Consider the following 22,572-nt stretch of genomic DNA (forward strand, 5'->3'; position numbering starts at 1 on the left):
ACCTACCCAGGTAAAAGTCTGGCTACGGCCCTGCAGTGATATAGTCTCGAACCCGGGTCAGTTCGACTAACAGTGATACACATCCCGATAAGTAGGCGTGGCTCACGAAAGAAGCTGGACCTTCTAATCATTTTACCTCGTATTTCACATATCAGGTCCAATCCGACAGAGGTAGCTAGCAATAGAATTCGCCGCAGGAGGGAACTTTCGCAACAAAACCGCAAAAGTTTCCCCCCTTTACGGTAGTCCCTTCATACCGGCATACTCTTGCATACTGGACTGGCTATTATTTGGAGTGATTGATCGGTGGTATAGACTATGTTGGCTGCTTCTAGACCTCAGTAGGGCATGACAGATAACAGCGGCATTGTTGGCGGGCGCGACTAATTAGTTCTTCTGTTCTAGACGAGCCGCCTTGAACTCAGTTTTGCTGACAGTGCGTGACAGCTATAGTGTGACAGTGGAGATGTTGACGCCGTATCATGACCGGTGAAAACAGCGGTAATGGAATACAATCGCTCACTGGAGTATTTAACCCTACAAAGACACTACAAAATGTTTGAGGATCTCAGTGATTGCTCGCCTGTTGTAGAGAGATGTCACACGTGTGGTTTAGTGGATAAATACACACTGGAAAAGATAGCGTCTACGTTAAGTACAATTGATAAAAATAGGTAAGCTCATACAATATCTAGGATAGCCCCTGGCTATCCCACCCAAAGCGAAGACCATGCCTGGACTCAGTGTTGGGCCTGGTCAGTATGTCCTACAGACCTTCAGCACTTGTGCTGTAAAGCATTAATAAATAAACTAGTGTCCATTTGGTTCTACTTTGGGTACTTAGAGATAATGAGTTACTCTCTAGAATTCCTATGGATATAATTACATGAAAATAACAAGGAGAAAACATCCTGACCACCTGGTAGACTCCTGTAAGCATTCGAGCGTAAATCGGATGGCTGCAGGTTCGAGGCTACCTAGGTCCAGTCATGGATTTTTTTCTCCCTTCTCCAACTTTTAAAACACACCTAATGTAGCTAGAGTCTTTGAGCAGGCTGTAGGACCAGGTGTCCTACAGACCTTCAGTACTTGTGCTGTAAAGCATTAATAAAAAAGTATAGCTAGCTATATACCACTTTAGCGTGGGCGTTCAAAGGCACCGCTCGGTGCTTAACTCGCATATTGCCCGGGCAATATCATGGGAAAGCGGTTTGCCAATGACCCTGATGCCCAGCCAGTTCAAAGAAATGATACGCTATGACTCGTTATATTGAGCGACATAGAGCTTTGCATTGTGGGACTCGATTTTGTAGTGGTTGCTAAACTGAGTATATACTCTAAGATGGACTAGTTGGTTGTTAGTAAAGGATAATGAAGGCACAAAATAACTGTTCAGTTGGGCGATCGTGGATGCATATAGGGGAATTTGTGAATTGCGCATATTTACGGATTTTTTATGCGTCACGAAAATTTACGACACTGGACGTATAAAATTTGGCAATCAATAGACAAAATGTGAAAAAGCAGCTCTGTCAGGTACTCTTATATATTAAAGAAGGTTTAGAATTGGTTGCTAATGTTTTTAAAAACTTTCTAGCGAGATATTTAGAGAGAAAATTTGTTAAGAGGGCGGTTTTGCTCGTACCCATGCCTGATACAGACATTGGCATAACAGCCTTACTGTTAAAGCTTCGGAGCTCAAACTCCCGACACAACATTGCTGTGAACTGGCTAACAACAAGACGTGTTCAATTACAAAATCCGGCTGCTTGTTCAGTAGAAACCTCGACTTCAATTTGTGATATTGAAGTCGAGATTTCTACTGAACAAGCAGCCGGATTTTGTAATTGAACACGTCTTGTTGTTAGCCAGTTCACAGCAATGTTGTGTCGGGAGTTTGAGCTCCGAAGCTTTAACAGTAAGGCTGTTATGTCAATGTCCATATCAGGCATGGGTACGAGCAAAACCGCCCTCTTAGCGAATTTTCTCTCTAAATATCTCGCTAGAAAGCTTTTAAAAACATGAGCAACTAATTCTAAACCTTCGTTAATACACAAGAATACCTCATAGGGCTGGTTTTTCACATTTTGTCCAGTCAATTCCTAAATTTATACGTCCAGTTTTGGTCAGTTTTATTTATGTTCCGTATACTTCGAGTATGCGTAAATCACAAATTCCCCTATTTCTACCCACCGCGTATCAGCCTTTGAACAGACCACAGAACGAAAAAACTACTACTGCTACGCTGAAATAGGTTAGTAACTTACAGTCCTAAGTACTTAACTTAATATAATAACTTACTTACTGTCCCAATAGCGAAGTTAGTTGGCCTAACTTAGTACAAAAATGATAACAATGTAAACTCAATCCCACAATCGCAAGTTTTCTAACATAGTGTGTGGAAGCATAGTAACGTATTAATGACGTTTTAACGTAAGGACAACGTTTTGATGGCTATTTAGCCCATGCTTTTAAAACCACGATCGATTTTCAGATGCTACTGTATAAAACAAATGGGATGAGTTCTCGTTAGTTCTTTCACCTATTAGGTGAGTGCGCCCCAAGTGATATATATCGCTTATACCACGGCTGCTTGGGATTTTGCTGACATATACAGCCCTCGGGCCTGCGGCCCTTGAGCTTTGGGTGTATATATCAGCAAAATCCTTCACAGCTGTGGTATAACTATTAAATATGCTTGCTGTGGGATACATAATATTATCACTGTAAACAACTTGGCACTGCCCTATATAACTTCCGGCTGCTAATTAGACATTGGGCTGTTTCCAACTAGATTTTGAATGTTTTGATTTTACATTCAATTGCTTTAAACGAGTGAACCTTTGAATTTCAGCACATTTGTTTGCACTAAATTAAGTTACTCTAAAGGGGACGCATTCAGGTAATTAAGGTCTTACCATAGTGTTAGTGAAACAATAGTTGGGTGTCACCTAATAAATTTATATTACGATATCTGTCTTACTTGAACTATTTAATGCCATTCACCGACTGCTTGTATATGGATGGATGTAGGGATCTCCACAAACCGGAAAAGGTAGCTTTTCAAGCCTATTCATTGGTTTCATGGATATCTTGTCATTACACATCCTGGCTTGTACGTTATTGACCTCACAAACAACCTTGTTTCAGTAAGTTGTCTTGTATTACAGTACCATCTGTAATCACATAATAAAGCATTAAATTGTGAAAAAATGCTACTGAAATGTCTAAGGTAGGAAGTTGGTCCTGCATCATCAAATATCAAGAAAAAGTGTAATCCCAACACTACAGTATCAATACCTAGTAGCTATTTTAATGCATAAATTAAACCTTCATACATTCACGTCTTACAGTTATGTTATGGAACATGACCATGCAGTCAGTCTCCTTTGATCAAAGGTTGACCTAAAATAATGTCTTTACTCTTCATACGTAACAACAAAGCTATCATATTGGTTTCCGTTTTATTGAGCTAATTTTTGTTTTAATCGCATTGTATTATTTCTCTTACAATATAAATCTAGCAATTAATGCCCTTATAAATCTGTCTTGTTTGTGGTAATCATTTTACCACATTATCAGTATGGGCTTACCGTATAGTGGGAAATTTTTGAGGGATGAAACTTTCGTGAAACTGCAAAATATGATTTTCATGTTTTTAAATTCACGAAAGTCTAGAAAGTGAGTAATAGCTGTGTGTATAAACTGAAACATTTCACGATTATATTTTCATGACGCTATCATCACACGCAAAATTCGCAAAAGTTTCATCCCTTGAAAATTCCGGCTATACAGTATTGTTATTGGTAATTAATATTGCAGTTTATTTAGATATTTGCACTAACTTTCTATTCAAAGTGAATGTATTTTATTAATAACTAGTAGTATCTGTTGTATCATGAGGCCTTTGGGGTCCTGCTTTATACTGATATACCTATAAAATTAATTTACCCACATGCATGCACACATGTACGTAACTGTTATGTTAGTGGAGACTTATTACTTTGTATTGCTATTAAACTATTCCATACTTCCTACCTCTGTGTTACTCTACAATAAAACTCAGATTGTAAATATGAAAGAAACTTTCATTCAGGGAAAGTGCACTATCTATTAAGGAGAGTAGCTGACATTCTAGCTGTCACATTGCAGACAAGCAGCTCTGAAGTTGACATTCAGGGCTTGTTTCCTGCTCACGACAACTTTCTGGCATTCTCTTTAGTCACTGGCATCTGGTATTATAGCTACTGAGACATTCACAATGCTATATATAGTACTTATGTACTCTGCAGGTTGCCTTAGCTCAGTTGTGTGCATTTCTATTGTTTAACGTATTGTATACAGTAGTTAACATGCATGTGCTGTGATATTACACTGCTTACCCCATGGCATGTGTAGATACACTAAGGTAGTTGGTGTGAAATAACATCCTATCCATATTAACCAAGCTTGTTATCAACTCGTATTATATTAAACTAGGGTTACTCTTGTTTGTACAGTGATTTGCATGTTGAACAAAAATTCTGAATTGGACTCAAGTGAAAATCAACCAATGATAGGCAGCCAAACTTTTTCAAATTCTTACGAAGTATCTGATTTGCTGTTTTTCATGTGGTATCACCAGCAAAAGGGATTGTACCTGACAACTGTCTTGCAATCTTACCATCTAACATGAGCTTGAGATCATGTGCACTAGGGCTAGGAGATAGCTTAGATGAAAAATTATCGTGATGCCATCATAAATATAGTAAATAAACCATAGTCAGATGAAAAACTTGTGGAAATGTGTCAAACTAGTTGGGGAAATACTGACTTAACAAATACTACAAGTCAACACATACTTACAAAACAGTCCTGTGATATTACATCATAATCAAGAGTGGTTGTTTATTATTTTGATCGTACAGCCCTAACATGTACTAAATAGAATAAGTACAAAAATGCATAAAACTCTTCATACAGTAATTTAGGCTTCATATAGTATAGCTACTGAGTGACAAATGTGCTGAAATAAGTTGTATATTGCAAAATATAATATAGCTACTGTGTGTTCACCAGTATTTGGTTTTGGTACTTAGGTAATACATCAGTAGAGTGAAATGGGTGGGAGTCAGTAAGAAGCATGGTGTGTATATTGTAGCTGTGGCTGAGTGTCCAACAAAAACAAATTCTTCTGAGTTGAGTATCCCAAAATAAAATTATGTTCACACTGCATCCAAGCCTGCTCATCTTGTTGTACCATCTAAAATAATTAAATCCAGGCTCTATCAATTTACACTGTGAGACATGTACAGGTAACACCCATGGGGCAGTCTTGTGAGAGGACTATGTATGTTTACTTGTTAAGATCAATAATCTTTTATTTTGGTCATGTGTTGGTGTGGTCATTAACTATGATAAACATGTTTTGTACCTCAATGGTTGTGGTAGTAGTCAATAATAAAGTTTTAGAGTTTGCAAGTAGTTTGGTGAATACTGTACATTACATGACTATAAATGGCATCAGTACTTCCTTGGAATTCTATTCAAATATCAAGAAGACATGTGATTGTCATGTTTACTGTTTAATGATCACATACAATGTGTACATAACCTTGCTACCTTCAGTTAACCATATTTGACACAAAGTGAAAGTTGTGGTAGAGTATAGATGCAGCTGCAGGCACTTCATGATAAACAGTAAACTCAATGTAAGGACCGTGTATATAAAGTTGTCTGTCCATCTGCATATCATTTGAACTTGCTATGTGTATCTAAAAGTGAAGTTGCTTTTAAAAGAAGCTTCAAACTCCCATTGTTTGTCATTTACAGTGTATTGAATGCAAGGGTGTAAAGCAAGCATTATTCCATTAAAATTACGCATGCCTTTATAAACAAATTTTATAATAAAGCCCTTCCAAGTTACGGATCACATGGTTAAAAAGGTAAAGTGCGTGGCTTGTAAACATAAGTTGCCAGTTAAAATCTCTGGTGGTATTTTTTAATATTTTTAAATATACTTTTTTGGGCACTTTTGAAGGAAAGCGTACAGCATATATTAGGTAGGGCAAACATGGGCAGATACTGGCTCTATAACTGCTCTTGACAGCTACCTCTTCTTAATCAATTAGATCATGTCAAGTATGTCCCAAACATAACTATAAGGTGTACTTTATGACCTCATTATTAAGACCACCTCGATATTAAAGGTCCCATAGGAGGTGGCCTTGATACTGAGGTTTCACTGTACAGTGTATTAGCTAATGTGATGTATGTTGTCATATATTGTTAGTGATTTTAATGAGTCAATATCTTTATTTGTTAGGGTCCTAATGAATGCTATAATTAAACACGTTCCTGCCAATGGTTACCCCTCCTTCATAAAGTATTGCTCAGTGTTACAGACTGAAGCCGACTACCAAGACTATATACACAGAATGGTTGTGTTTTATGCTATACATCAGAATGATGACTATATCAGGACACAAGTGAATGTTGAACTGTTAAGTCAGGCTCTTCGAAAACAAGGCCAGCTTAACTCTAGTGAAATGTTATTGTTATCTGTTGAAGTTGGTGATAAGTACACTAGTGGAATAAGTAGGGAAGAGTATTTTATTAAGTTGATGAAATCAAAGTGCCCACAATTTCACATTGATTTTCTAGAAACTGTTCGTAGAGAAGATAGTTTATTTGATCTTCATGTTAGAATATCCAATTCCATTGATGATCTGAAAAAATCTATTACCGAAACTTCTCACAGTGAAACAGTGTTACCGTACAATCCTCCTACTTGTAAAAGTACAATCAGAAATGGTCCACTTCAGTTCTATAGTTACCATCTTAAGAAAACGTATACCCAATCTATTAAAGTACTTGCTGAAGATTGGCCACCAAACCCTCATATGCATTTTATTAACCTGGCTTTGGTCACACTTACTAAAAGGCAAAAAGATTCTAAGCCTCACACATACAGTATATTATTTACCCAAGAAAGGAATTATAAACTAGAAATGTTGGATGATCCCAAGCAAATTTTTGACTACAAGAAACAAGGCCACCAAGTAATCTTGATAGAGGGCAATGCTGGCTCTGGGAAGACAACACTTGCACACAAACTATGCAAAGACTGGGCTGAGAATTCTGCTCTACATGAATTTTCTCATGTAATTCTTCTCAAATTGCGTGACCAAAGGTTAGCGAAATCAAATAGTCTATGTGATATAATCAGCCTACAGTTAGGAAGGCCTGCTTTAGATGTGGTAGAAGAAATGGTTGCTTGCTGTGGTGCTGGCTTTGCCCTATGGCTGGAAGGTTGGGATGAATTAATTGACAGTCAAAAATCGGAATCAGTTTTCTCTGATCTTATTTCAGGTGTATTGTTGCCACAAGCAACTATAGTATTAACTACACGACCATCAGCTGTTGGTAGTTTGCAAAATGACTGCATAACTCGTAGAATTGAAATCCTTGGTTTTGTTGAGAAGCAAATGAATGAATATATCGATCGTAGTTTTTCTTGTGACAATGACAATATACCAACAAATGACAGTGAAAGTTTTAAGATGGAATTAAAGAGAGTTCCCAATCTGATGACATTAGGATACATTCCATTAAGTCTTTGCATTCTTGTACATGTGTTTAAATTACACCAACATCAGTTGCCTGGTACACTCACTGAAGTATACATGAGTTTCTTACTGATCACTTTCCAGCGTCACAAAGAAAGAACAAGTGGTGATAAAAGGCCCTTAAGATCCTTACAAAAACTACCTAAGGATCTGCTTAAGATTTTAACTGCTCTACAACAGTTAGCATATGAATCTTTACTACAGGAGCAGCTTACATTCAGTGATGAAGAAATATCTGATGTTTTGTTTGACTCACAAGACATTCCATGGAATTTTGATGGCATGGGCCTATTTGAAGTGCACCAGTTGGAGTTACTTACAGGTGTTAGTCGTTCATTTAACTTTCTTCACAAAACTGTACAAGAGTTACTGGCTGCCTTGTATTTATACCAGATGAGTCCAGAGGAACAGAATCATGAGCTGAAAAGAATATTTGGAGATCCACGATTTGAAATGGTATGGTTATTTTATGCTGGGGGTTACCAAAATGAAGTTATTCTCACCTGAAAAAGTACTCCCATCTATTGCAATTGAGTGTACACTACCTGCATTCAACCCTGGTGCTCATAGATCTTTAACTGCTATCTGGGAAGCTTCCCATACCCATTATACTACATTAACTTCAACATTTGGATCTGAACAGTTTTTGTTGACGTTGGTAATCTGCTGTTATGAATCACAAAATCCTCAAATGTGTGTATCTATTTGTGACCATTTTTATCAACCAGAGACATGTTGTATTGATATACCCACATCGAGTGCAATGCCACATGTGATGTTGAGTCTGTCCTACTTTATGGCACACACAAACAGAAAATGGTCCTTTTATTGTGGAGTTCCAATAACTTCTGGAATTCAATTATTGTACAAGTACCTCTGTAAGCCAGGTGTATCAGAACGGTTGTGGAGATTCTGCTACATTGTTTCACCTTCAGAAAAAGATGATCTTTGCACATTAGTCCAGTCACAAAGTTACCTTCAATGGCTCTACTTATCATTCAGTGCTTCATTGGGTGATGAAGGAGTTACAAAACTTTGCATTAGTTTGGCACATAACACGACTATAATGAAACTCCACATAAATCATTGTGACATTAATACTGAAGGGCTAGCAGCAACAAGTCAAATGCTTAGAAGCAACATGACAATACAGCAACTTGATATACGGAATAACTTATATTCAGCAAAAGATTTAATATCATTCCTGAAAAACATAAAATATTACAACAGATCATTAAGGGACTTATTTTTGGACGAAAAATATGAAAGCCACTCAAAGATTACCAAGTATAGGCATGACATTAATACCTACCGGAACAGCAATGAAATACATGAGTTGGCCTATTGGTTTGCATAGAGTTTATTATTACATTGTAAGCAATCTGGTTACTTATTGTGATTCTATAATGATTATTTAGCAGCATTTCAGCATCACCTACATAATTTTGTTTTCAATTAACTAAAGGTGTAGTTTAAGTATGCTCTTTTGTCACCTTGTAGTGAACTACATGTAATCCAATTTTTTGCATAAAGCACAATGAGTATGTTTTCCACTTTGTGAAGTGCTTGATAGTGGTAAATGCCAACACCTTACAGCCATAACCACATCATCCCCCTTTAATATTGTTATTGCTACATGCCCAGAAATAATTTTTTATTGGATTTCAGGCCATTAAATTAATATTAACACAGTGATATCATCCTGGTGAATACCCAGAACAAAAAAAAGATTTTGATATTACATTCCTCATGTATCCAATATGATGAAATGCATAAGCTTGCATGTTGTGGTTATGAGATAACTATTCCTGGAAAAGTGTACTTGTACAGACCATCTGCCTGTGGTACCTACCCCTGTACTCTGCACTCTATACAGTACTTTACACTTAGCCAATTGATTTTCAATAAAGTGTATGTATGTCTAACTTACATAAAGACAATGTGGGATACACAACATGCTATCTAACAGGCAACTGTAGTGCAACAGACCAAGGACAGTTTCTACATGCAGTTTATTCTCTGGACAGCATATGAAGCGTGGCCCTCATCTACAGGGTACAGGTGGTTTTGTTTGCTTTCTTGATAGTTGACCCCTTGGTTGTATACGTATATAGTGGAACTGTGTGATAATTTCTGTACTGATGTACATGCTATCTGCATTACATTGTGAGTGTTTATTTGGAGGTATAAACAAGAGTTAATAATAACCTCTCCTATTATGACTAAATTGTGCAAAGGCTAGTAACAGAGGTACAGTACCTGCCTGTATTCTATGTTGATGAATATACCTGTCAACACATTAACTGTATATTATATCCCGCTAGTTAAAAAGCAGAAATATTATGTAATATAATTATTTAAAACAAGAAAAGCAGCAAAGTGTCTGGTGACTACGTACTTACGTATTAGTAATGCTAAAACTACAATATGAAAGTCAGTTTAAGAATGAGCAATACCACTGTTTCCATCAGAATAACATCTTGAGAAGCATAAAAAGCCCTATCACCATCACAGATGCCTTCATACTGGCATTTGCTCCTCCTGAAACATTTGATTCAGGTTTCATCATCTGGGGCAGTTCTGTAATAACAGCAGCCATGCCTTCTAGTTGATGATATTCAATATGGCAGTGGAAGAACCACCATCCTGGGTTGTCTACTACAAATCTAATGACAACGTAACCACCATAAGGAACTATTACAGTATCTTTCCTGGACAGGGCTTTGTTTCTAGTGTTGATGTAACCCATGCTATCATTTCTCCAGTTGATCTCTTGAAGATTAAAATACCCATCATCATTTTCTGTTTCTATTACTGAAAACAGTTCTTTGCATTCGCTGTCAGTCACTTTATTAATGCATTGAAGATCTCTGTTAAATAAAGCAATTCTTCCATCTGGTTGATATACTGGGTATCCCGTTTTGACCACATAAAATGTATGACCATGTAGATGAATTGAATGGGAACTGCCTACTTTTAATCTGCCATTCACAAGCGTATTGATGTTGCTAATGACGATTTCAATAGTCTCTCCTTTGGGTATGTTGCTGATGTCAATTTGGTGAGTGCAAGCACAGAAAGGCACTTCAGAGCCTGACAAGCGATGTGGGCATCCTCTTCCAGGGCAAATAAAATCATCTTTTTCTGCCTCAAACTCTTCATGTGCTGTAACTGGCGGGTAAGGAGGATACCGGAAATTTATGCCATCTACAGAACTAGCATTGGTAGATTTCTCACCATAGAAGTCAAAATTATAAAATAGAGTTTTAGATGGGGAATGGACAGAAGGAGGAACAGATTGTGCCAATTCAGTTTCAAAGTCGTGAACATTAATGCAATGATAGTTCATAACTTCTGCTGTGGAACTGTCACTAGAAAACGGACAATTTACAACTCTGCATGGAAATTCTCTTGTGCAGTTCCAAGATCTAGATGGTTCTTGAATTGGTGATGATGCCAAATTCACATTGTAACGTAAGATAGCTTCAGCTTTATGTTCACTTATCGGAGTATAAAATCCTCCATCCCCAGTAAAATCTTTTTCTAATGTTTCAGCTAATACCCAGTAATCCAGGCTATTACCATCTTGGAGATGTCGGTATCTACTAGTATTAACCACCACATCATATCTTTCACCAGTGTTGACAATCACGTAATTCACATCTCTGATTGGCTCAATAGGGTAACCATCTGTAGCAACTACAGTTAGCAAGTGGTCTTGGATAGAAAACTTGAATGCATAAACTGATTGTGCTCCAATTAGCCTAAATCGATACAGTTTATCAGGTGCAACAGTGAAGTAGTTTAAAGCACTTGGAGGAAGACTGTACTGAACACATGTTTCTCCAATTGCATCATAATTGTCACAGTGTCGTCCCCTGTCATTAATGATACCTGACCAGAAGGGAAATGGGCCTACCATGGTGTCATCTGGACCTTGTGTTGTAGTGTATTGAGAACTACACACATTTTGAGATGGTTCCTGCCAAAATTTCAGTGAGCTGACTAATTGTTGTCCAATATCTCGTGATGGCACCTTTGTCCAATCCATTAATAGAAGCGTATGATCTTGATAAAAATCTTCTAAGTCCATCTCAGGAATTGTATCCTTCACAATGAGGGCACCATATATGCCATCAGTTCTCTGAGTTCCTCCATGAGCATGGTACCAATGAGTGCCTCGTGGGCTTGCCTTAAACTGGTATGTCATTTTATGAGCAGGCAAAATTGGGTACTGCGTTATGTAGGGTACTCCATCCATTGCTGATGTATTCACTTGATGCATTCCATGCCAGTGCATAGCAATTCCTTCACTACTCTTTAGCTCATTGTAGACTGTTATACGCAATTCCTGGTTTTTGTTTGCAACAATAGTAGGACCTGGCATCTGACCATTTATGGTGAAAATTGGCCGAAAGTATCCATCTGTAACAATCGGTGGCTGCAATCTGCTTTTATGGGGTGGTGGTTTATAGTAACTCTCTGGGCAAGCAACATCAAAATCTGAAGCTGTGTGGTTGTAGAATGCCCTAAAACCTTGAAGTTTCCTGTGACCATTTTCATACTGAAAGTAGCTCATTGATTCTAGTGCCTCAATTACCAATGTAATGTGACAAAAATCTCCATTAGAATTACATTCTATTGTTTTCTCTTCTGGATTATACTGGGGCAAGTTGTTGTATCCACAGTTGACCACACTGACAATGCTTACTGAGAGCAGCAACCCAAGCAACATCTATAATGGTGAACAAATATATTAACAACATGAATTCACACTAAAACAGATACTATTATGACATGTTAGGAACCTACACGTGTACTTGTGTGCACATTACAACAACTAACTTCGAATGTATTATTTAAAACACCTTGGGTGATAATGCAAGTAAATCCTTTCAGTGAGTCACATATATACCTACAGGGACACCGCAAGATCTGTAGTGAATGATTTGTGCATGCATACATGCAGCAATAATGCTTTGCTTGCAGTTATAGATGCATATATACATCGCATTAGTGGTTAGTACAATAATATTTTATTATGGTGACATAATATATTCTCAAGAAATGTATAAATATTCCCTGATAATAATCTACTTAGTTAAGCATGTGCATATGGTAGCTAAGAAGTAATAATTCCCGTGTGGTAATGCTACATTTCTAGGAATTGCTAATGAATAGAGGGAATTACCAAAATGGGTAGTTATGTGATTGTGGTGTTTAACTATATGGCATTTCTAGGTATTGCCATTGAATCAGATTACCAGAATGAAATTACAGTGGCAACCAGTGTGTGGTATTACCAAGAAACACCAGTGAACTGAGGGAATTTCTTATGGCTATACAAATTAAGTTACTAATTAGTACTAGTTTGCATTTGCCTATAATTTCATTCTGGTAATCTGATTCAGTGGCAATACCTAGAAATACCATATATGTAGTTGAATTGCACAGTATGTTCAGATTAAGTAATGAGTTAGCAATAAAATTGCTCTGTGATGGAACCTGATTTTGTAGTTCTGGTATTCAAGATTGTTTATGGAGGTCTCTTGACATTACCTTCTATCCTCAGGCCAAATAAGTTTTGAACAAAACTGAATACTTAGCCTGGTCTATGTCATGGAATATTTTTCAAAGAGAAACATTAACTCCGTGGATGCAGTGGAACCAGTAATGTTAGTACAGTCAATTAGCATTTCAATGGTAAAGTTTATATCTTACAACTAGCTCTAAAATAACAGGAGGTGAGGGGAGGGATTTGCTGTACATGTGTTTTCAAGGAAAAAAAGTGAAAGTGAAAGTTTTTCAGCAGTGACATGGTTTATGCTACTGAAAACAAATTTGCATGTTTTTGGAGTATTTTGTGCTCTATGTACCATAGAGTCGTATGATTCAAACTTGCAAGTGTGAGGAGTTTGCTTGTGTGGTAATGAGGCAAGTTGAAGGAATCTGCACATTCAGCATGCGATTGAATGTGGAAGCAATTTTAAAAGAGGAAATTTATCAGCAGGATTAGGAATTTCAATCAAGTAAAAGAATTATGTTATTGGATTTTATAAAAGTATATAGCTATGAGTGGCTAAATTAGATAGCAAGGTAACTTTAATCAAATAGTGGACAACAAAAGAGAATATATTATAGCTATTATAAGGCCAAATCGTGAACTACTTATTGTCAAATGGTAGACTGCATACTTTTTTGACTTTATAATAATTTATTTTGTGATTCCGATTCAGTCTGACTATTACAACTAGCCCCATCTCACTATTTCAACTAGCTAGAGCTGTCTATCCCAAAGCCATGTTGTACAGCTGTCTTTCCACCATCGTGGTTGATTTGGTATTTCTTAATTTCACATTATACAATTAATCTTAGGTAACGTATTAGGATTCTGAGTCATTCTTTATCTGATGAACACATTTAATAATGAACATGCAATTCTGTTATTGCTTATAATTGTATTGCACTTCAGAAGTAGCATCCATCATAGATTTATACTGAATATAATGATACAGTTTACATACATAAAATGTTATTGCACACAATTACATATAATGCTATTGATAATAGTACTTGCACGACAGCTTTTTACACTTTTTATTGATAAGCCACATGAAGTCTTGACAGCATTTAAGGTGAAATTCTACATATCTGCACACAACTTGTTCATTTTCTCCACCATTGGTTCACGGGTTTGATTAAAGTACAATCCATACACAAAAGGATGAAGAAGGACTGCTATATAGTAGACATTGGTACCAATGATGTTCTCAACAACTTTGAAGTAGGTTGAATACAGCAAAACGATTGGTCATAAATTGCCTATGCTTAAAAGGGAATTCTATGGCTATCACCTTGTCAACTGATATCACCACGAATTTTGAATGAATTACAATCACTGGTGCATTAAAAAGAAGGCTAGATTGAAACTGATAAAAAATCTCCCACTCCAGCAGCATGACCAATTGTCATGATGCCAGATATGGTGGTGCTTAAAAAAGCCAATACCACATTTACAATCATCAGGTTAGCCACAAAGATGTTGCAAGATCGATGCAAGTGTCTCGTAGTCTTGATGGTGACAAAGACCCATCCAGCCATTAAGAAAATCATCGTTGTTATGACTACCTTGAATCCCATAGATATGTAGGTATTGTATTCTGGAAGAACTAGAGGTTGGTCGTCATTTGTGAAAATGTCCTCGTTGATTCCTGAGCCAGAAACAGATATCTTGAAAAATCACTCCTTTCCTTAGGTTGTAGATCAAATTATGATGCAACATAGGTCTTTGATAGATAAAAAAGCCAATACCTGGCACTATTTATTTGTGTACTGAATTAATTAGCAGATATAGCTGCGTAGCCAAAGCATAAAGGTGCTATGTACAGAACTTATGCTTCTCCTTGTCCCAAAGGCTGAGTGGTGATCCTGTGACCTCGAGACAAACACTATATTTTCCATTGTGGGTTTCAAATTTTGGTCCTTGACCGTTGACTAGGCACCAATTGAGTGACTTTGACTGTTGACATTAAGTTTGACTGCAGTCACATGTTGACCTGCCTATATGTGTCACTCAAGTGATTCACTACATGGGCGGCGTATAGGGGTGGGGCTAGGCACTATACTCTAATAGAACATTAAACACTCTAATAGAGCAGTCAATTTGTTTGTATTTTTCCACAAAAAATTGTCACATTAACATTTGCTACCAGGGATTTGACCCATTACTTTTAAAGCTTTACCAGAATTCTGGAAGTAAAAGATAGTTGGTGGTTAAACTTTATTGCCTGTTAACAATATATTAATATATACCACTTTGACACCTCAGATCAAAAGAAACCACAGGGTTATATATCACATATTGCCCTGACCACAGGGAAATATCCTAGATATTGCCCTGTGGTTAGGGCAATATCATGATATAGCCCTGACCACAACTGCCTTTGATGCTGAGGCAGTTACAAAACATCAGTTCCCTTTGATTATTTATATAGAGCTGATAAAGTTTTGCATTGTGGGTTTGAAATAGAGCTGCTTAAAGTTTTGCATTGTGGGTCTGAGTTAAATATGTTGGTTTAGTTAGGGGCATTGTTGTGAAGCAAAAAGAATTGAGTGAGTCAGCATTGCATAGTTCAGTTTCTAAGCATCACTAAATAATCTGTAATGTGGGGATTGTTTTTCTACAGAGTACATTTCAACTGCATGAAAAGATGCCTCAAACATTCACAACCTATATGTCTAAGTGTTTATTTTAGCACCTTGGGTTACTTTATTCATCCACGAAGTGGTTTTTCGGTTTAAAATAGTATCACCACAATCATTTTTTTTTTTGTGCCCACAATTTAAATCCACAATTGATGTTTGCAAACCTCTGTATAAAAGTAATGTGGTGAATGCAGGTTTGTCTTCCTTCACCTATTATTAATAGGTGAGCATACCAGAGTGGTATATATGACTTATGCCATGGCCACTCGGGATTTGCCTGATATATATTCCCACACTCTCGGACCTGCGATCCTTGGGCTTGGGCATATATATCAGGTAAATCCCTTGTGGCCATGGTATAACTATTAAATAAAGTTAACTGTCTGTCTGAGCTATAATATCCACCATTAATCATCAGATATGTATGTGAAAAATGGTCACAGCCTTGTTTGTGAGCCTTTATATTGGGAGGAGAGGGAGAGTAAAAATTATACCAAGTCATATTAGTTACAATAAAAATTCAAACCTCTGCACTTGTATGATTTCTATATACAATTATATTGCCTTTAAACTTTCCAAATAGTTTTCTTTTAAAAAATTATTTCTAATTATTTAGTCCCACCAGACTGTTGACATAATTCCTTAATCTCAGTACATATACCATTTTATGGGTAGAGAAGAAAGCTCTTCTAATCCTGTGACAATCGAAATCAACATTTTCAATTTTTACTATTAGCTATGTTCAGATTGCATGCGCTCTTGGCGTTCCAAGCTAAGAGTGATGTGACTGTTCTATTTTGAGTATGCATATGTTTATATAAGACTGCTATTAATATATAACCTTATTAGAGTATACATGTACAGTATCTGGTTCTTTTGTTATCATTTGTAATTAATTTGTTTTGAGAATACTCATTATTATTTTGGCATTGTTTGTGATTCTAGCACCAGCTATTTCTGTAGTTAATATGGTACAAAAGCATGACCTCATGCATATCTCAATTAATGTCATTCCAATGGTATTTCCTGTTTCAAAGCAGTCTGCATGCAATGTAGACTTTTACATTACATCGATTTGCTACAAAATCATATACTGCATGCAATTATACAGAGTGATGAAGGAATTATGTTATGCATATGGTAAGGTAGCATAGCATCAAATTTTGAAGAAATTGTTATGAATTGGATCACCAATTTTCTCTGAAGGTTTGTTGAATCATTGTGACTATTTTTAGAAGGGGTGCCATGCTCCCATTATTATTGATTACTGCTTGTAGCAAAATATCTAAATACTCTAATATAGCAGTCAACCACACTAATTATACATTGCATATCTCCTTTAAAAGCTGTGGCAAACAATTTGTCTGTAAAAACACAGTAAGAACAGTCTCAAATGCTGTAACAGACCTTCTATAATCTAAAATATTCCTGGAGAGTATAACCCCAGACCCAAGAACAGAATCCACATCTGCCTGCGTAATCCCCCACTTTCTGGCTTGCTGCTGCATGCTAAGAGTATAGGGGTAAGGACAACACAGTACTTCCTTTGGCTTCTCTTAAGTAGAGTACAGTAAGTCTAAATTTTGACCTGCTTGCTCTTAAACTTGCAGGGCTGGCCCATGACAATTTCATGGTAGCTCAGTATGATGTAAATATTATAACAGTTTACATCTTTAGTGCACTTTCAACTAACATTAATTATATGTGACATAATTATGTTGATGATCTAGAGACCTAACTTGCTGGGTCGGGGAGTCTAGTTTGTAAGCATTTTTTGAGTTTTTAAAAGTACGTACATTAAGATATTGCATGTGATGGATAGTGCAGTAATGTGATGAAAATTTTCTGGAGTTGGTCCCCTGTAATGACTGCACAGAATGCAATTTACCACTATACAACTTTAGATGAAATGATAGAGTGCTACATAAATAGACAGTGTACAAGACAAGTTAGGAAACTCAAGATTCAAGAAAAGATGTATGCAGAACATATGATATGACTAATATACATGGTTACAATGGAGCTACTTGTATTGCAAAGCAGAAAACAGACTGAATTGTCCATGTGATTAACTTCAGAGCTTATGATCCACCATGCAAACTAGTTTACTACTGAACATTGCATCACGACAATCTATTCTAAAGTGATGGTGGCTCTGTGGCTTAATATGCCGCACAGTAATAATACAGCATGCAGATATGTGTAATCAGAATATGTTACAACATGGCTTGCAGGTCAATGCAAAGCAAATGTATGAAGTGCCATAGTAATCTTAGAACATTGATATAGATTATTAACTTGCTTAGGAGCCGGTGCTGAATATTCTTCCAAAAGTATTGAGGCTGGCAATTTGCATAAAGCCTATGTTACAGACTCTTCCATAACCTTTGCTTTCAAGTGACAAATGTAGTGCTATATAGTAGCCATCCAAGAATGCTGTCTAGATTCTAAACAATGTTATGCATCTTTCCCAGCACCTTTTAAATTTTCCACCTATGTAAAAGGTTTAGTATTGTCTTTATGATTTAAAGATGCAAAGATAGGTTGCTCAGCAAACTGATATTAGACCAGTAAGTGGCAGTTACTATACCAACATTTTAAGAAGTATATTCACAACTACACTTTGATTAATGCATCAACAGGCATTTGGACTAGTTAATCATACACAACTTTTGGCTCAAGCTATCAAGTTATATGCACACATAACGTTTAAGTAGTTTAAACATAGTTAATGTACAAGCATGCAGTAAATGACACTGTGTAAGTTAACTTTTGCATGTGTGCAATTTGAGTAGTCTTCTTTATAGGTCTAACATAAAAAGTCATCAGTACATCTACTAGTACTTGCTAACCAGTCCTAGTATGTTTAGATGTTGTGATCTGGAGGTTAGTATCCCCTTATAATCTGATGGGTTTGGTTGATGTAGCTACAGGGCCTTGACTGCTGCATGGGAAAGCCTGTTAACTTTGAAAAGATGTGAGGGCCACCATGCTAGCTTAGTGCTTTTTGCTTGGGTGATAACATGTGGTGCCTGGCTGTGCATATTGCTGCACATGTGTTACTCTTATTCAGGGGTGGATCCAGAGTTTGGAAAGGGGAGGGGGTGCACTTTGCTGAAAAAAGTTGAAAACCAAAAAAAAAAAAAAAAAGTTGCAGCAATAATGGCTGTCCTTTACCAAATGTATATACTATAAAGTATAAAAATCCTTATTTAGATCCTTATTCATAGCTTCATAGTTAAGCTACACTGCCTTATGAGCACCGTGACTGCTTTATTAGAGTGATTGACTGCCCTATAGTATCTCGATCTTGTATGCTTTTTTTTTAAAGGACGTGCCCCCCCCTCCCCCCTGGATCCGCCACTGCTATTGATGGACCTCCTATTGATGCCCCACATCATTGCCTGGTTTGATCCGACTTGCACTAATCTACCCTTGTTTGACAAGCCTGTACATATTTGATGCCAAATATAATTCAGGAAAACTAAGTGCATTTCGCTGCATAGTCAAATGTATGTAAATGTACTATACTGGGGCCACTTGTTAGCTACTGGCATATGTAATTTAGTCACAGTGTGTGCCATATTCATGCATGATGGATTAAATTAGTATGTGCTCAAGCTACAGTACTTGAAAATGTAGTAGAAATTGATTCAGTAATTGTTAATTTTCATAAGTATTTGGTACCAAGCTTAGTTTAACAAATGCACTCGATGTTTCTGTTAAGACAAGCTTTGTTGCTCTTGCAGAGTAGCATGGCACAAGTAAGAAACTTAAGCCTTTGTGACTACCGTAATTGTTTGTGTCAAAGCAAAAGATGTAATATGTAGTTACATCCATGATTTGACCATTATAGCTACCTGTAATTGTGATGAATAAATACGTAGGTACATACAGCACATCACATAAAATATACATACTAAAATTTGAAAGAAACAGCACATCATCAACCAATCCCATCTGCACTGCCTGCAGTGTGGCGGGATTCGGGTGTTATACATTAATTATATTAATATGTTTTCAAATACGTTTTAAGCAAAACTTTAGGTATACATGGAGTTGCTGTTGACTTTATGACTGTCAATAAGTTGAAGTGTTTTTGTCCATACACACCAGGCTCTTTAAAACTTCATCATTGGCTTAAGGACTTGTTTGAAGTACAGCCTATACACAAATGGATGAGGAAAGAGTATTATGTATGTAATATTTGGATTGATAATATAGTCAAGTAAACTGAAGAATGTACAAGAAGTTTTGATGGTACATACATACATAATCAGGAACAGTAAACCAATAGATGAGCTCCCCAGCACAATGACCAAAAGTGTTATTATATATAGTGGCGACTGATTTTACTCTGCTTTTGTCTTAAAGCTTCAACTTGTGTGTTAAAACCTGATGACCTGTTTTCCTCTTGAATTTTCTTCTGAACCTGATAAGCTAAGAAAATGTTTAGTGATATTGTGACAAATGATTCAATGAAAATAGGCAGTGTGTAAGTGAGGATAATTTCGATGAAATCACTTTCAAATCTGCATGTACCAAATTTTGCCACTTTCTTGGAGTCACCATCATTGCTGAAAAATGTATAAAGAGATATCAAAATAGACTTTAAGCCATGAAGCAGCAATTATGCAAGCAACTGCATGAACTGTCATGATTTTCCTGTACTTGAAAGGAAGGATTATGGTTATTGTCTTATCAACTGATATCATCAGAAAAGTGAAATGGATTACAAGTACCGGATGAAAAAGAAACTTGTATACATTACAAGTGATGAAATCTCCTGTTCCAAATCTTCCAATGACATGACCAACAGTCATGATGCTAGATACCACGCAACTCACCAGAGCCAGTATTATATCAGTTATCATCAAGTTTGCCACAAAGATATTATGAGACTTAATTGACAATAATTGTGTAACCTTCTTGTAGTCTTGATGGTGACAAACACCCATCAAGCCATTGGCAATAAAGATCATCATTGTCATGATCACCTTGAATCCCAAGGATAACAGGGGAGGATCCAGACTTTTTAAAAGAGGGGTTCCACTCTGGAATTACAACTTTAGCCTAGCCGAAGGTCTAAGACCCAAAAAAAAGGGTTACTGCCTGCTGACAATAGCTGCCCTCACCAACTATGTTTCCTTATTTATAACTACATACATAGCTTGCTACACTGCTCCTATTAAGACTACTGTGACTACTACTACTACTGTAGGTGAGCATAAATTAGCTGCTGTAATGACACATTAATACATTATCATATGAAATTATGTGTGTGACTGCCATTATCACTGCAATACTTATCATTACATGTACACCTGGGAGAAATTAAGCTAAATACAGGGACTCATGATCAATGGAGAATGCGGTCTGAAAACATGTATATATACTTGCTGTGATGTATGGTAAAAGTTAGAGTACTGCTCAAGGATGCATCTTTAATAATTAATGTAGCTATGTTTACTGTTAACATCGTTTACATGCAGCAAAATTCTTTAATGAATTGCTGGCTATGCATAATTAATTCATATGCAGCTGATATACATATCTAATCCAAAACAGCCAAGCTGTAAAAAAAAAAACAGTGCGGCCCTTGAAAAGGCTATGGTGAAAAAAGATGTGAAATCCAAGGTGGTGGCCAAGAAATGGCTGTGATGGTAGGTTAATGGTAAAAATTTTAATAGCGACAATTCAGGTGAATTTGATGCCAAGACCAAGTGGTACATAATTCACCTTAATTGCTGTTATTAAAATTTTTACCATTAACCTACCATCAAAGGTAACAAGCATGTGATTGTTGAATATTTCTTTACTATACTGCTATTTACTACAGCTGATAACATGTCATGTGGCAGGAAGTAACTCCAGTGAAGTGGCAGTGAAGCATCGTTTGCTGATGAAGCCTTGCTACTGGTCTCTTTTTTTCAGAGACTTTCCAATATTATAAAGCTGGATATTGTAAATATTTTGTTACAGTTTTGCTGTATGTCTTTAACATCATTTGAAATTTTATACAGAGTTATTTGCAGAATTTCATGGAGTAAAGGAAACGCCTAGCATGCTTATGTAAACTCTCCCAGAGTAACTAAAACTCCCTACAATAGATTTTTCAAAGGGTTCCTGTTACTCCTTTGTGGGGTGTTAGTTACTCTCCACAAAAATATAGGGGTGTTAAATCCTCCCTACACTGGGAACTCCCCTAGGGGAGTAACAGTTACTCCTTATTTTTAACAGTGTGTTCATCAGATAAGGAAGTGTGTTATCACACCTCCAATACATGTGGGTGCAAAATTTGTGTAGGAGCAGAATGAGATAACACACTGTTATCGTGTAGGTGGGTGTTTATTATCAGGCAGAATACATGTCCACTTCCTTGATTATATGTATTGTCTTTCGTGATGGGAGCTCTGGTAAATACAATCTTACAACAGCTACATGTAATCATTTATGCCAGTGCAATCGATAAAGCAGAAGTAAAGGAGTAAGACTTTAGATTTAAAGTACTTAGATAGTATACTGTATACTGTATGATGTATAGAATCAATGGACAACCAAGCCACCACCTGGGAGTTTTACAATGCCAAGATTAGGGCCTAGCTAAGATTCTGACTCACTGCATGCTGTAACAGGCTATATCACCTTTTTTCCTGGTCCCTAGTTATTTTAAATCTACAAGATATCATACTGTTTAAGTATAGGTTGCAGAGAAGTATGCTTTCCTTTTCAAAAATGTTTGCTGTGATAGCTTGGAAGC

The 22,572-nt window shown here is 36.7% G+C and overlaps 2 protein-coding genes across 2 annotated transcripts; one reads left to right on the forward strand and one right to left on the reverse strand.

The window, feature by feature from the left end:
- The first annotated feature begins 232 nt into the window (after nucleotides 1-232).
- LOC136260175 (NACHT, LRR and PYD domains-containing protein 12-like) lies at nucleotides 233-9,179 on the forward strand. Its single transcript, XM_066053809.1, has 2 exons — nucleotides 233-674; nucleotides 6,305-9,179. The coding sequence occupies exons 1-2, from the start codon at nucleotides 505-507 to the stop codon at nucleotides 8,112-8,114; spliced, it is 1,980 nt and encodes a 659-aa protein (XP_065909881.1). The 5' UTR covers nucleotides 233-504; the 3' UTR covers nucleotides 8,115-9,179.
- A 752-nt stretch (nucleotides 9,180-9,931) lies between these two features.
- Nucleotides 9,932-12,565, reverse strand: LOC136260163 (uncharacterized). Its single transcript, XM_066053797.1, has 2 exons — nucleotides 12,453-12,565; nucleotides 9,932-12,342 (listed from the first exon to the last, which is right to left on the reverse strand). Exon 2 carries the CDS (start codon nucleotides 12,340-12,342, stop codon nucleotides 10,075-10,077), a length of 2,268 nt encoding a protein of 755 aa, XP_065909869.1. The 5' UTR covers nucleotides 12,453-12,565; the 3' UTR covers nucleotides 9,932-10,074.
- Between the last annotated feature and the right edge of the window lie 10,007 nt (nucleotides 12,566-22,572).

This window comes from Dysidea avara, chromosome 1, assembly GCF_963678975.1.
Source record: "Dysidea avara chromosome 1, odDysAvar1.4, whole genome shotgun sequence".
NCBI lineage: Eukaryota > Metazoa > Porifera > Demospongiae > Dictyoceratida > Dysideidae > Dysidea > Dysidea avara.